At 38.4% G+C, this 16,141-nt stretch overlaps 1 protein-coding gene across 1 annotated transcript in view; it reads left to right on the top strand.

The window, feature by feature from the left end:
- Window positions 1–16,141, top strand: part of AMMECR1 (AMMECR nuclear protein 1) — a gene marked incomplete at its 5' end in the record, with an annotated part of 75,483 nt that overhangs the window by 50,234 nt on the left and 9,108 nt on the right. Inside the window, one exon of the mRNA XM_082289220.1 lies at window positions 8,799–8,913. Coding sequence (XP_082145346.1) covers window positions 8,799–8,913 — 115 coding nt within the window. The remainder of the gene's footprint in view (window positions 1–8,798; window positions 8,914–16,141) is intronic.

The raw sequence follows: 16,141 nt of genomic DNA on the forward strand, positions 1-16,141 counted from the left end.
GATTTAGCACACCTGTGTCAGGGTGTACCTCTGAAGTGTTATTGAAGCTCTGCTGCATCTTGAAGTTAGCATAGTTTAAGATTTTAATTTTTTTTTCTGGTGTAATAGGGTATATTGTATAGTAATGCAAAATGATACCCTCATGCTCTGCAGGACTAAAACTGTGAGAAAAATTGAGTCTTTACCTTATTTGGCCTTTTGAAAGGTTGATAAGTCCTTTAGAGCCACAGAAGCAGTATAGTGTAAGATTTCTGGTTTCAGGAAACAGTAAGGAAGTTAAAGTCATAGAAACTTGACTCTTATGAATGTAATCAGGAACCTACAGTATTACTTTGTTGGTTTTTTTAGTTTTAACTGAATTTTTTAATGGGAACAGGTTACAGCAGCTGTGACTTCTGTGATCATACTTTTCCACTTGAAGTCTATGCCAGCACATACACAAATTTCTCCTAAACTTCAAGAACCTCTTCATGCAACCTTTGTTGTTTCCTTGGTACTTTATGGCAGAAAGAAAGAGAAATTCATTTCAGGCGTCATGTCCACACAGTGTAATATCATCATGGCATAATGATGAACTAGATTTATTTGGTACAGTGTGATAGAATATTTCTCTGGGTAATTGTCAGAGCAGTAGAAAAAACATCTTTGTTTCTTGCTGCTAAAAAGCCCAGAATTTATGGGAGTGTTGGCTTTTACAGCTTCATGCTTGTGAGCTTTCTTTTCTTAAATTTTGTAACAGTGAGTCAGTGAGGAGTTTGAGTTTTCATCTGCTACGTACACAAGGCTGACAGACCCAGCTGAAGAACCAGCAGTAGTTAAACTCCCAGGAATTTCAGCCCATTGTCCCTGGGCAGGTGCGCATTAGCTCTGTGTCTTAGCAGATACTCAGAATGACTACAGAATTCCTGAGCAGCGTCTCAGACCATGTCAGTCCTTTGTGCTCTGGAGTGGATCTGTACCATGTAGCTAGAATAAAAAATTAAATAAGGATTTGTTTGGAAATTTTAAGTACCCCTAGAAATATTCTGTAAAGGTGTCTTTAGATTTAAACAACTCGTGTACTTTTTTGTAGAAAAACAAGGGCCCAGAACATTGTGAGCAATACCAGTATGGTTTAATTTTTAATTGTGGGTATGTTTTCCACAATACATGTGTGCACATAAAAATATTCTTAATATAACTGAAGCTGTTAAATAAGGAGAACATACAGACAGCTTATTTTAGGAGCCTCTGGCTGTCTAAAATAGAGTCTTAATTGTCTTATGTAGCCAACGTAGGTTGCCTTTTCTGACGAGCTTTTCTAAGTGCTTAATTTATATACGTGCTCCGCTTTGTCTTTTAGAAGAATGGTATTCTTTTCAAAGCTTAAGTAACTGTCTAAAATAGAGTAGCAGGATATTCCTTCTTCCTATTAAGTTACATGTCTGATTTCAGACAGGTTGGGAGAAGAGAGACTTTCTGGCATACTTCACTTTTGTGGAGTAAAAAATAAATAATTAGATTCAAGAGCCAAAATTCCAGATCAGTATTTTATTTGTCCCACCTGGAATGCTGTTGCTGTTACCTGCTGCACAGTGCTGATAAAATCAGCTAGAACTTCAGAGATGTGTTTCTGTGCCCCACAACAAGTGTGTATTTCTTTTTTTACCCTGTGACTACCACTTAGCAACATAATGTGCAGGAAGTATAAATGTTGTTCTTTCCCTTTCTGTCTCCCAAATGTAAGGGAGGGTTCAGGAAAAACACGTCATTCACAGTTGTTTTGTTTCCTGGAAATTTTTCCAGTCTGACCCAAAAAAAAGACAATATAAATAAATTCTTTTTCCTTGCATTCAAGTGATTTGTTGTTGCATGTAAATCACTCCTTGAAATCTCCATTTAAGTTGGCAAAATTCTGCTGGTCATAAATAAAAGTCGGTAGAAGGCTGACCTGTGGGGGTTGTGTTGGGCTGTCTGATGCCTTATGCGGACAGCTAGGAGGATTGTATTCATAATAATTTCACTTTTTGAAGTAGAGCACACTCTGCCCTGCTTTTCTGGCTTAAAAATCAATTGCATGTCATGACTTGGAAGCTGTTAGTTTTCTCTGGTCTCTGCCAAACCAAGCTATGAGAGCTGATTTTCATTAGGAAAATACTGGTGGTCTGCTTAAGTGTTCCTTATTGAAGTTACTGAATGAAAAAGTAAAAATCTGAACTAACTTCACTGCTCAGTAACCCAGCAATGGAACAATAAATACCTTTTTTTTTTTTTTTCCCTCTGAAACCCTGGGACCAAGTGTCTCTTGCTGTTGTCATTTCTTCACTGTTCCCTAAAGTCCAGTGAGTTTGCCACTCATTAGTTTCAGGCTGTTTTGAATTAATTGAAGAACAATATGTGGGCCCTTTGGGCTGAGTTCATTGACACAGGGCCATTTCTTTGTTAAATACATCTTCAAAGGTAATTCTACTAAGCTTAGTTCACTCAGTGAAAAAGTTCCAGAATCTCAGGGTTATACTTACTGATCTAAATGAAGAGCTGGTAGCATTTAAGTCCTTTCCCTACCATCTGAAAGTTGTTCCAAGGTACTGTTTATGAGAAGAGGGTAATAGTTTGTAAAATAAGACCTTTAGCCTACTCTTCGTATGTCTACTGATGATATTTGAAAAATGATTTAGGTGCCAGAAAGTTATGGTTTGGTTTAACTGTGTTCGGTATTGGAAACCGGTTAAGAGAAAATTGACTGTAAGAGAGTGAACTAAAAAAGTAACGGAAAATTAATTTTTAAATTGGATTAAATTTATCAGTTCTGTTTTGATTAATTCTCTGGGAGCTGTGTTTCTACAGGGTAGGCTGAGCAGACAGTGAAAGAGAGGCTGTCACAAAAAGTAGATTTTTAGGAGTCAGGGATCTTGGATTCTGTTCTCAGTTCTGTCACTGACTCACTGTGTAAGCCTCCTAAATTGCATGAGTCACTTACTGTCTCTGCCTCATTCACACTTCCTATAAAAGTGAGTATTACTTACATCATGCCCAGTGTTTGACAGCTTCCTTTGCATCTCCTCCTCCCGTGTCATGTTTAAGCCTTCAAAGTCATTTCCAGCAATGTACCAAACTGTATCTAATTTTATCTAAACTCTGTCCAGCGTGGGTCTGTAGATGTGACTGTCCCCTAAAAAGAGCTTTAGTGAGAAATTTTATTGTTAATGTTTGTTGTTAAATAACAATGAGTAAAATACTAGGAATTTAATTCATTTAATGCTTCCATTCATCTGCATCAAAATCCTTCTTTACTATTTTTGATACTTATATGCTATCAAACTCTTTTAAAGGATCTTTTAAATTCAATCAAGGATTTTGGGGCATTTCTAAACAGAGAAGTGAAACTCCACTACTACTGCTTATTTCCCCAATTCATGTTCTACTGTTTGTTACCCATCTGCTACATCACATGTAAGAGCCCTAGGTTCTTAAAGACTGAAGCTTTTTTTTTTTTTTAAAGGCATTTTTTTAGCCTACAGAAATTATGGATGGAGAACACAATGATGTATTTCATTTTAGTTCACCTGAATGTACTATCATTTCAGGCTATTCTAAGAGCTTCTCTAGTGGTATTTTATAGAAAACAAGATGTAGTCTTAAGGAACATAAATATATAAGGAATATAATTTTTTTTTCTAACCATCATGCTGTTTGTCATAGCAACTCAAAATAATTCAAACAATTCCCTTTTCTTTCTATAGTCTCAGTGTCTTTAAAGTGTTTGCAAGCTTTTTATATCCCATATAAGGAGGGGTGATCCTTGGAAATGGGATTACTGATAAACATTTTCTATAGCCAAATAAACTTCATTTGAAGAAAAGCTGAAATTTGTCATAGTAGGGCTCAGCTGAAGAAAAACTGATAGTTGAGTAACACTTTGTTCTGGTTTTTTTCTTAACTGGCAATTACTTGATCTTAGGACATCCAAGACTGCATAAATATTTAACTAGAAAGGCCATGCGTGTGCGTGCATGCATTTTGTGTCTAAAAATAGTTTTCCTTGAACAGGATTCAATTCTGACTTTGCTTGCTTCACTTTTAACATGGAGCAGAGTGTTATGTGGAAAAACTAATGCCCTTTTATTGGCCAGCTAGAATTCCCCTTGCTTGGCACTGCCTCTTTTCAACTCTTCAGTACCATGTACTTCCATTTAGTCAGCAGCAGTATATGTAAATTATTTCTGGGCATGGAGGAATAAAGAACAGACAGCCTAGAAAATGCTTTTAAAATTAGGGGGCATTTTCTTTGAAAGTATTTTTTTAATTCCCCTAATTTTTCCAACTTCTTTTGCTAGTTAATTCCACTTGCCCTTCCTTAATTCTAAGTTTAACATAAAAATTGTGGAGTTCATATTTTTTAACTTGGTATTTAACATGGCAGATTTCATTCCTTTTTCTAAAAGAAGAATTGACAGAAAAAGACAGCATTGAATAAGACAGTAAAATCAAATTCTAAGGCTGTGAAAGTACAGGCACCTAAGTCTCCTGTGCCATTTAAGAATGTTGACACACAGTTATATGGTGATTTTTTATTCTGAGCTCAGACCAGTGACGAGCTTTTGAGGAAGGCAAGCATTGCCTTGTCTTGTTTTCTGCTCACTGTGAGTTGGTCACCAGGAGATACATGCCAAGTGCAGTGACATGTCAGGGGAGGCCCAGGTCTGAATTTCCATCCAGATGTTCGTAGAGTGTGTGAGGTGTATGGTAAGTGCTAAACTGCTGCCTGTAGAAACTGATACTCTTTCTTCCCAGAACAAGAATGGCAAAAGTAAAAGTCATGCAAGGATTTTTATCCTTGGACTAAATGTTGACATCTGCTGACACTTCTGAGAGTGATGTCAGTCTGTCAAGCATTGCGAGCTGAGGTTTGTACAACATGGACAGCTGCCCTTGAGGAACTACTGGGCACCATCCGCTTGTTCCACTGGCACTGTCAGAACAGCCATAGATGGTGATTTATTTGCTACCCACAGAGATGAAGTTTAAACTTAAGGATAGTGGCTGAGTCCTGAAGGGAAGCATCTCTAATGCCATATGTCTCCTGCTAACCAGGCATTGAGAAAGGCAAAAATGAAAGCAGTTCATCTGTGATGAGATGATACGAAGCTGGTGTGCTTTTAGGTTTTCTTAAGGTATCTGGAACTTACTGTAGAGTTGGGGCCATGGTAGTAATAATAGAATGACTGAGATGGCTGGTACTCTAACTGTAATATAGAGCACATTAAAACAAATCACAAGTTTTAAAATAGTATGTGGTGCCCAAATTCATTAGGAAAAGGTTACAAGGTTTTAAGGCAGTTCTTCTAAAACTGGCACCTGATACAATTATTGTCTCATAAATTTTGTTAGTAGACAGTATTTCATTGTTAGCAGATGGCATTTCATGTGTAGCTAATCAGTATAAATAAATGCTCTCTTGTTGGCATTTCCCTTCAGTACATTTTTTTCCAGTTGCTGATTATCAGCACAAATTTCTCCAGGTAAATTTTGGTTTTACTTATGAAACAACGGAGGCCAAGCTGTTTTGAAAGACAAAAAGGGCTTGAAGACAGGGACAGGAGGAATAAAATAACAGCAATACTCTGTGTAGTCACAGTGATGTCAGAGGCTGTTACTCAAATCTGTGGTCTTATTCTGCCAGATATCTCGCTTACCTCCAGCAGCAGGAGTGTTGAGGCAGGATCTGTGCACCAGTGTCTGTAGTCTTGGAGGTGTCGAGGAGGAATTTTCCAGCATGCTGTACAGATGGAATAGCACCTAGCAGTTCAGCAGGAGTTAGTTATAACTGAAATCACTCCATCATTTGATAGTAATATTTTAGTTCTTGTGAGGTGGTTACATGAAGACAAGGTATTTGTGCCAGTGTCATTACTGGAGAATGGAGCAGGCCAGCTGAGCTTGCTGCTTGGTGTGTGCTGGTCACTCTGCATGGCACTGCTTTCACTGGAACTGAACCACTTGGCTGCCTCTGTGTGCCTGAGGCTTTTACACCTTTGTGCATCTTCCTGCTCCCACAGTGTTCACCTGAAGGTTTCAAATCTCAGCTTTTTATCAATATTTAAATTTGTCATGACCTCGCTCATCTTGTCTCGAATTATTAGCTCAGCATTTAAGTGGAGTAGCTGAGCTGGGGTGTCCTGCACAGGGCCAGGAGTTGATGATCCTGATGGGTCCCTTCCAGCTTAGGATATTCTATGGTTCTGTGAGACGTGGCTTACATGAGCATGGGGTGAGGTTTGTTTCTGCACAACTTGATGAATGTTAAATTACAGATGGTTTCTCATCTAGCAATGCCAGTGCAGCAGATCTTCGGTCAGTGGGAATTTGCTGGAGACTTGCTGCTAGCTTTGTGGGGATCAGGCTTACACCCACAGCACACAACCTTTGCCTCAAAACGTTGAAATCCACAGTGGATTTTGGCAGCTTGAGGGAGTGGAATTCAAAGAAGCTCCTAGTACCAAGCTGTACAAAAGAAAAGGAAAAAAAAATATCTTCTGAAGGTTGTAAATTCTTGCAATATGGGAAGTGTTTTGCTTGGTAAGATTGTTGCATAAATTATGAGAAATAGATTTAAAGTAATATTAGCAATATCTGTGCGTACAGTTGTTTAAGATAACTGGATTTGTTGTTTGTTGATGAACTAATGCTTGTCTGTCTGGGTGTTTCTCAGTACAGTGTTCACAAATATTGTTTGTATGACAGAGATGCAGCAGACCTTGGGGAAATGAGCCATCTGCATATAAGCAAACTTGTAATAGCAATGGATTTGAAGAGGATTGGGGTTTCCAAGCATAATTTTTTAATTATAAAAGGGGGTAAAATGTTAAAAGTATGTGTACATGAACTTACTAAATAAAATTCAGAAGACCTCTAAAATACAGAGATCCCAGCTCTGTCTCAAAATACCTAAGATATAAATAACTGGATTCCTGGACAGTATTCTAGGAAGGTACCCCTGGACATTTGCTATGACCATGTTCTTTTATTCATTGATTTTGCTAACTGCTGTTGGTTATGACTTATATCTAGATAGACTTTTGGTTTGAGCTGTCCTTGTGTTCTGAGTGTCCTCCCTTTACACATATATATTTATTTATTTATTTTCCCTACCATGTGGGGGGATTTGAAAGCTGAATTAGGTTGTTGGTATTTTGGGATGTTGCTGGTATGCTGTGGCTATAGGAGTTATCTCTGATGTTGCTCTGAGCCATCAGAGAGCAGAGGATGGTAACTCTGCTTGGTTCCAGCAATTTCAAAGCTAGCCTGGAAAATCCCATTAGAATTACCTACTTTAGATATATCTTCAGTGGAAGTCATTAGTTAAATATTATTGGCCTTATGCTTTAAATCTCTTTAGTGTTCCCAGTTCTTCACAGGTCTGTGTAGAGAAAGACTTCTGAGTTTCAATACTACGTTGTGTTTTGTAATTGTAGCATATCTGCTGCAAAAAACCTGCCTTCAACCCGCCCCAGAAAAATGTAGGTTCTGTTTTTAACTCTGCAGTGTATGGTATTAGTTCTTGATGGGAAACTGTTTCTAGTTATACATATGATGATTTCCTTTAGTTATACTTTACATGATTTTTTTTTTCCTCATGTGTCCTTACATGGCCTGCTTTAATGAAGTTCTATTACTCTTTATACAAAATGGTGATTTCTGGTGCAGAGCCTGCAGCCATTATTCTAACACCATGGCTGTGATTATATCAGCTAATGGCAGCCACTGGCTCCAGGCCAAGTAAAACGATTAAGAACCATCTAATTGTTAGATGAAACAATGAGACACATGAAGAGCTTGGTAGTATTTCAGTAAGTCTCTTAAATTCTCTTTACTCATCCAAAAGCTCAGTTAGCAGATCACTGTTTTTGTTGGAGATGAGCATGTTTGTATTCACACCATGCTTCAAAACTTAAGAGAATAAAAGATTGAGATGCCATCCTCACTTTAACCTTCCCTTTGCCAATTTAACTGGTTCTTAACCAAACTTATGCAAGTAGGTTTTTACAAATGTTCTTACTTATGGCACTGCTTGCTGTCTGTTAACTGCTGTGTGTTTCCAGGCGTGCTGGCCTGTGCACAGGCAGCTCCCCTCGGTGTGGATTTTACCCTGCTAGGTGTGTTTGTCTGTAGAATGGTATGTCAGCCATGGATTAGCTGTTTACAAGCTTCCCTGTTACTAATCATGACATCTGCTTTGCAGAACCTCCTTGAGTCCTGTAGGTTTACAGGTCTGTAGAGCCCTTGGATGTTTTCACCTTCTTATATTCACCTTTGCTAGTAAGCATGAATACCAGTCGTTTTTAGAGAATGTTCTGCTTGTTTGTTTTTTTTCTTTTTCCACTGAAAAATTAAGTTCTACAATTTGATTACTCTATTAAGTGTTTGATCACTGCCGGCTATAGAACTTACCTCTCCACTTTCTGTTGTGAAATTCAATCCTTTTTGAAAGGGGTTTACATGTTGCAAGTGGAAGAGCTATTGCTTTTGTAACTTTTTGCAAAAGTTTTCTGCTGGTTCATTAATAAGATTGTCACAGTAGCAAAACCAGCTCAGGAAGGAATGACCCTCAGAACATCATCTGATTGGCCAGCCAAGAACCAAAACAAATGTCTAAGGAAAAGATTGGGAATGTTGATCAGTGTGTTACACTGGTGACTGGGTTATCAAACTGGTTATCATTTCATCAGGATTTTTTTTTTTCCTTTCTACTCTTCAGATTAGATCCTTGAAATTTAAAAAAAAAAAAATCCTTTGAAATTCTGTTTTGTCTCCAACAGTGCCCTTAAAGATAGTCGTTTCCCCCCAATGACGAGGGATGAACTGCCACGGCTTTTCTGCTCAGTGTCTCTACTCACTAACTTTGAAGATGTGTGTGACTACATGGATTGGGAGGTAAGAATGTTAGATATCTTTTACAGAAATGATTTTGATACTATGAACGTCTATAGCTGAAGCCACTGTTTAAATGATTTGTATCTATTAGTGTAGCTGTCACTATTTTGCACTCTGTACACATAGTTATGTGCATAGATTCAAAAGAGACTTTTTGATGAAACCGTTGTCACCTCAAAAGTCTGAGCCATGCAAATGGAATGAAGTTGTAGTTTTGCCCACATAGGCACTCGGAGTGGTCTGCACAGTTGTCTTGATGTCTAAGACTCCATCAAGGAAGGTATTGTCTGAGCAAAGGTGTCCTGAGGCCTCGTTTGCTGGATCTATGTGGTAGATCAGTCCGCTGACTCTGGAAAGAGGTGCTCCAGTATGGAGGTTAACAGTCTGATGTATGCTTCTGGAAACAAGCACTGCACAAAACTGCAATCCCAGAATAAGCTGCTTTATTTAGCTTGTAGAGACATTCATCTTGCCCCAAACTTTGCTTTCAGAGTGAGTGTCCTGCACAGACCCCACAAAGCCTTTATACAGTGAGGGCACGTAAATCATTGCTCTCAATGCTGCTTACGCATGGAGCTGAATCTATTCTAATTGCCAGGTTCTAGGAAACCTGCATGCATCCTCTTGGAACAGCAGCATAAAAGAGATTAAGAAGCAAATGCTGACGTGTGTATGACAGTGTATACTGATGGAAGTGTTAGTCTGTAATGTTCTTTTCCCATAATTGTTTGGCACTGGACGCTTGCAAAAAACAAGGTACTTGACTTAAGATGAACTCCTCACCTCAGTCATCATGTTACATTCCTCTTTGAAGCTATTTTTGAGTGGACATAAGAAAAATTTTGAAATTGTCGTAGGATAGCAGAAATAATAATACCAGAGATACAACAAAAGCTACGGTATTTCCTTTTAATAATAACTAAACCTGACTAAATATTTAGAACTTCTTAGGAGAAAAAGAGGCTTTCTATTGTATTTACACATTAAAAATATACATTAAAAACATATATTGAATAGAAACTGCACTTGTTAGAACAGTAAGAGGCCCCGCTGTCTCAGAAGGAGGGTATCCAGCAGTAACCTCAGCATTATGAATTTTACAGTAGCTGAAAATTGACAAAAATGTGTTTTCTGTTCTTCTTACCTTCTGATACATAATTCTGAATGAGATGAATCCTGGTTTTCTTTAGGGTTTATGAGCATTTTCACCATTATCAGAAATACTTTTTTTTTTTTTAGGTAATGTCAGACCAAAAATGAATCTTAGCAGAAACTCTGTGTGCATTCTCAACAAGAAGCTTTTATGGAGTAGTCTGCCTTGTCACTCAGCCATTTGACACTTCAAACAGTGTTTTCAAGCAATCAAACTAGTGACTATTAATATTAAACTAAGCTAGAAATCAAAATGGTAGAATTTTTCTCCTCTACCAGGTTGACTTCTGGTAGCCATCACTGTGATGTTTTAAATTTCATTTATTATAATTTAATAAAAATCAGACTATGAATAGACTCAGAAAATGTGAAGTGCATAATGAAATAGCATTTAGCTCTTTGCATGCCATAGTCTGTAAGTGTTATTAGGTGCTGTTTCATTGTCTCAATAAATAAACTTCTAAGATGGCCCAAATATTCATCCTTAAGGAAAAACTAAAAGCAAAATCTGGGTTCAGAAATCCACTTCCCTTTGGAAAGACTGGTTTTAGCTTTGTTCCTTGGGAGACTGCTGAATCATAACTCATATGAAAAAAAGGAGGCTTTTACTTCCTATGTTCTTTTTATGTTTTGTGTAGAACTTGTGAGACTTTAACAACACTGTAAGTAAGCATAATGCAGAGCTCTAGCGTTGCTGAATTCTGATTGATTTTATGGATTCTCATGGTTGTTCTTATTGGAAAGCCCTGACTTAGGAGGCAAGAATGCAGGGGTCAAAAATATGAAAGTCCTTGTGTTATCCATTTGCTTAGTTGCTCTCTATCTCATTTAAGGTTTTTTAATGATAAGTTTTTAAAAACCTTTGCAAATTCCTACAATTCCAAGAAATGGTCACAAACTAGGTTTCCATGCAAAGGGGCCCAGAGGAGGGGGGTGACATCTAAATATGAGATTATAAAATTTGTAATTGTTAGTCCTTAAAAGAATGATTCATCACTGCGTGCCTGTCAGTGAGATAGCTTATGTCACCCATATGTCTTTTAAGGGAGTAGCAGTTATGCAATATTAATGGCAAAAGGACATTTCAGGATGTCTAGAGTATGATGTAAAGAGAGATTCTGCATGTTTCATCTCCTGTCGTGCTGAGATCATCCTGAATATCATCAGCCTGGTTAGGAGACCCTGCTTTTGTAGGTGTGCTACTGATGATCTTGTGGGAGCCAGGTCAGCAATTTGCTGACATAGGCCCCAATATTTCAGAATTGCCAATTCAGACAACTCTGCTCTGAGGGCTTAAGACAAGGTTATCTAAAGTCAGGAGTGAAGCTGTCTGAAGACAGCTCAGGAGTGTCTTCTCTATCCTGAAGCAGAGTGATGGATGTTTTCTCTCATTAAGGAATTACCTTCCCAAACTAAATAAAAGAATATTTCAGCTGTAAAAAGCAATGTGAGATCCTTTTGCAGCAGAAACTTCCATCAAGTAAACAGATCTGTGGGAATTCACTGCAGTTAGCTCCCATATGATTTTTCAAATTGCTGCCATTTTCACCTTTTATAAAAGTATTTAGGGGAAAGTACACATCTTTAAAGGACCACTTCAAAGCCATGTTCACAAGGATGCTTCCTAAAATACAATTTAGAATCCTTACATACCCGTGAGTTTGAATGGCAGTGCACTTCAGTGGCTGAACAGATGTAGGGCTTTGAAAGGAACTCTGGAGTGTGGGAACTGCATCTCCATTTCTGCTTCACAGAACCCATGAGAGACCTCTTGTTGCTGGGGTGGAGTTGCACAGTTGCACAGCCTTTCCACCTCAGAGAAATGGACAGCATGAAAAGCTCAGATATGGGGAGGTTTTGTGATAGTACTGCTCTTTTATTAAAGATGAGACAACAAAGGACTAGTTACAAGACAAGTCATAAAGACCACTTATTTTTAAACATATCTGCTATTGATAGCAGTCATTATAAACTAATTCAGACCTGCTGATTCAGATCCTCTCCTCATTTTTTATGAAAAGATCCTGAAGCTCTGCAATTGTATGTACTTAGAATAACGTTTTGGCTAGACTTGAGCAGTGGCTCTTCCTTAAAATACCATGAAAGAGGTCTTTGCCCTGAAGTTGTTGTTCTTCAGCAAAGTAAAATCTGCAGAATTGTGTGTGCTGTCTTGATAGGAAAGGCCTTTAGCCTGTGTGCACTGGTTTAAATATTAGCTTAAATAGTTGTAGCCAGTAATTTTGACTGAAAGGTGGCTTTTCAGTGTTGACAAAGTGGGTATGTTCAAGAGTTGCAGAAGTTCTTTCCTGCCTGCAAGTGCAGCGACATCAATGGCTCTCAGCTTCTGTTCTGTAGAGCAGAGAAAAAATAGTCTGAATCTCAATATTTTGTTCTCTTTGGACAATATTCAGTGATTCCATGTATGTAAATGAATGATTATGCTTGCCATGAGGTAGAGAACAAACCTCCTGAGGAGTCTTGCCTCTGTTGGTGAATCAGAATGTAGTATTTAGATGCTACTAAAGATGGTCAGAAAGAAGCCAGCATATTTGCTGCTAATGTGGGGCTAAACAGCTGTAGAATTCAGCTAATAAGAAGTGAGATCAACTTGAAGAAAGTAGCAATAGTCACTTAATCTAAAGGTTTCCATTTCCAAACACATTTGTGTACCACTATTTCCATAGTATTAGTCAGGTAAATAAAGGGGAAAGTTACTGTTCTGTAGTATCATAAGGAATACTGTGCAAGTTCCAGCCAGCTTTTTTGTTGGAAAACGTTTCTAGGTTGCTGCTCTTCAGAGATGGAGCTGACAAACCCCAAGTTAGTAGAAGGGCTGTCCCTAACCCAGAGCAGGGAGTCACAGTGCCACTGGCATGTGGTGGTATGGGCTGTGCAGCATGTCTGGGTGTAGATGCTTGTTCCTGACACCAAGGGGGTGTTGCACTGCTCCAGCTCTGGAGCATTCCATGTGGGTTCTCTGTAACAGGCTCTTTGTTACCTGCTTTAATGTATTTCTGAACAACTGTTTTACAATGAATTAATCTTAAACTAATTAGTGATGATTGCATGCAAATCTCTTAAAGATTTCAGTGCAGTAGATGGAACCGAACAGAACCATTACTGGATGATACAGTGGAGTGCACAGAAACTTAAGTCTCAACAAGGCCTAATGTTCAGGTGCTTACCCAAATTCCCCATGGACAGTCTAATGAGAATAGTGTTATTTCTTCCTCTCAGTATGGTTGGAGAGTCAGTCCATGAGGAACAAATTGATGAACTGTGTTTGGAGCTTTGGGGCAGAACAGTCCATCAGGAGAGTTGCTTCAGCTTTGTTGTCAGAGAGGGTTTTGGAACCATTTTTTCTTAGATATGTATAGAGAAGGGGTATTGTGGGCAGTAATCTGGCAAGTGCCATAGGCACTTGGCAAAACAATAAATGTGGCATGTACCTGTTTTCTCACATCCCAAAGTGTATGGAAATAAAGAATTCATTTTTTAAAAGTGTATAAATTAATATTAATGTGTTTAAATACACAACAAAGTCTGAAGCCTTGTTAAGGTCATTTCAGAAGTAAAACAATGTAGTTTAATGAAATCCTTAGATTTAATGAAAGATCTGTTAATTTAATTAATATTGTCACAGAACCTAATTTTAGGTAGCCTTTGGCCACTTACACAACTGGTCAGAAAGTTTATATCTACAAGTACTGCTTACATAGGATACAGTATTTCATGCTCTAAAACCCCATAGAAATATTTCTATTGGCAGAGATTGTTTTTTGCCTTTCTAAGTCTCTCTCCTTGTCTTGCTTTCCTCTCCCAATAGCAACAATTTAAATAGATTCCTATCCACGTGGGAGGCTGAAGCAGCGATTGCGTGGTCCCTTTTCAGCTCCAGAGGATACCTGTAGGCAGTCATTTCCCTAATAAATGGTAATAGGCGAGACTGAACTCCAGCTCCATCTGCACAAGATTGGTTTGTTTTTCTAAACTGCACAGACAGATGTTGTTCTTGTACAGAATGTTGCCTGTAGTATATCAGTATTTTTAGTTTGAGAAGCAGGCCCGAGGCTGTGTAGGAAGGTGTGTGCTGCTCCTGGTAGCAGGGCAGTTAATGCCTTCCACAGAGCCAGCCCTTACCTCCCATCTTGGAGTGGGCTATTTTGGGAGACCTCACAGAAGTTTGCATCAGTTGAACACCAGTCTCTTGAGGAAGTCAAAATGAATTCCACACTGTGCCCATGCCACTCTTAGTGTGGATCATTTTTACTTTGCTTGTGTGTGGCTTCCATTTATTTAACTCAAGCCTGCTTTTGATTTAACTGAAGTTGAACAATGAAAAGCTGTTTGTCCGGCTCAGCTACGCAGTTGGAATTCATGCTCCACAGGATGCTATGAAATTTTCCCCTGCTGTTCATCCCTTTTTTCTACAGACATGGGCATAAAAGTCCATTAAAATGGTTAATGGGGAACATCCAGAGCAGTGAAGCAACTTGAATGTTGCATCATACTTAATACATCACTAGTGCTCCTGGTTAGTTGCTCATGAATATTACGTGGTCACTATTATGCAAAACACTTGTGTAGCATTTAGAATCTCATATTCTGCAGGATTTAAAGCTCTGCAAACCCTGGAAATATTTCATCTTAGTAGTCGGGCAACTGAATATAGACAGTTATAAAATCACCAGCAACAGAAACTTACTGGTTTGGGGATAAACTCTCTAGGCTTTTTTCAGCTTCTAATACAATTTCATTTTACTTTCAGGCCCTTTGGGTTCATAATTATATCTTCTGAGTATACAGATTTGATCTCTCTAGTGATTATATATATCCATGCAATGAAAGTTGGTGTTTAGGAGTGTTTGGTAATGAAATAATATGTTAAAATTTGCAGAGAATTAAATTTGTTAGTCACAAAGTTAAATTTTTCCTATTTATGAACAATGTTAGATTCATAGGGAAAAATGGTTGTGACCCTGACCAGCTGCAAGTGATTCTTCCTCCCATATCTCCCGCTTATATATAAAGAATGAAAATATTAAAAATTAAAGTCTTAATATAAGCAAATATGTTAATTGACAAAGTGGTAGAGCTTTGTAAATATTCCTTATTTGCTTTTTGGCTGCCCTGCAGTTATGGTAAAATAAGTAAGTTGTCACTGGAGAAACTGTTACAGCTTTTTTCGATTAATTTTGTGTCCACAAGGATGTGCCCTACCGAGCAACGTGGTACCCTTTTAAGCATCAACTCTTCGTTTTCACATACAGTGGTGGGACCTTTGGCTTCAAATGGAAAAATCATCTTGGTTATGTGGGCATAAAAATGTCCATCTACTAATACTTTTTGTTTGTGCACAGAATCCAGAAGTAACTGAAAACTTCTGGCAATGGAATATCTTTTATGGCCTGATCGCAGTGCAGGTACTCTCCACAGAATTACTGTAACCTGAAAACAGGGGACCTTAAACAATGCCCTGGAAAGGTGTCCAGCCTCTTTGGGTTTTTTCTAATGTTTTTGGCATTTTGATTTTTATCTGCATCCAGCTCCTTGGTATTAGTAATCTTGGTTTCCATGCTGGCATTTTATCACCTTACAGTTCTTAGTAGCACAGAAATAGGAGTTTGAGGCTGGGTACTCTGGAATATTTCTGTTTCCTCCTCATATGCGAGCAGAAATTTTGAAGGCTCCAGGCTCGAGTCCATAGTGTGACAAATCTTTGATCATTCAGTTGTTGCTTTGAACAAAATTAATGCTCTTAATTGAAGCCTCATTAGATTTGGCAGCTGTTTTGCCTGCAGATTATAGCTGGTGACCAGGTGATTTTATCAGCAACAACATTGGTGACAGTGTCAGAGGAGACAGAACAACTTTAGCCCCTCAGCTGGATTTCCTCCAGCCCAGGAATGAAGCTCCATGGTGGGGAGCAGAGGAACATCCTGTGTACCTGTGCTGCTGCTGAGCTTACGTGGCTGTAAGTGAACACCTCTCAAAAAGATGACACCCACTGCAGTGCCACCTCCTGAAACTCTGTGTGAAATGCTGTTAACCACTGAAAGGTTCACGTTTTGGGTTT

The sequence above is a fragment of the Coloeus monedula genome, assembly GCF_965178545.1.
Source record: "Coloeus monedula genome assembly, chromosome: 12".
Classification (NCBI taxonomy): Eukaryota; Metazoa; Chordata; class Aves; order Passeriformes; family Corvidae; genus Coloeus; species Coloeus monedula.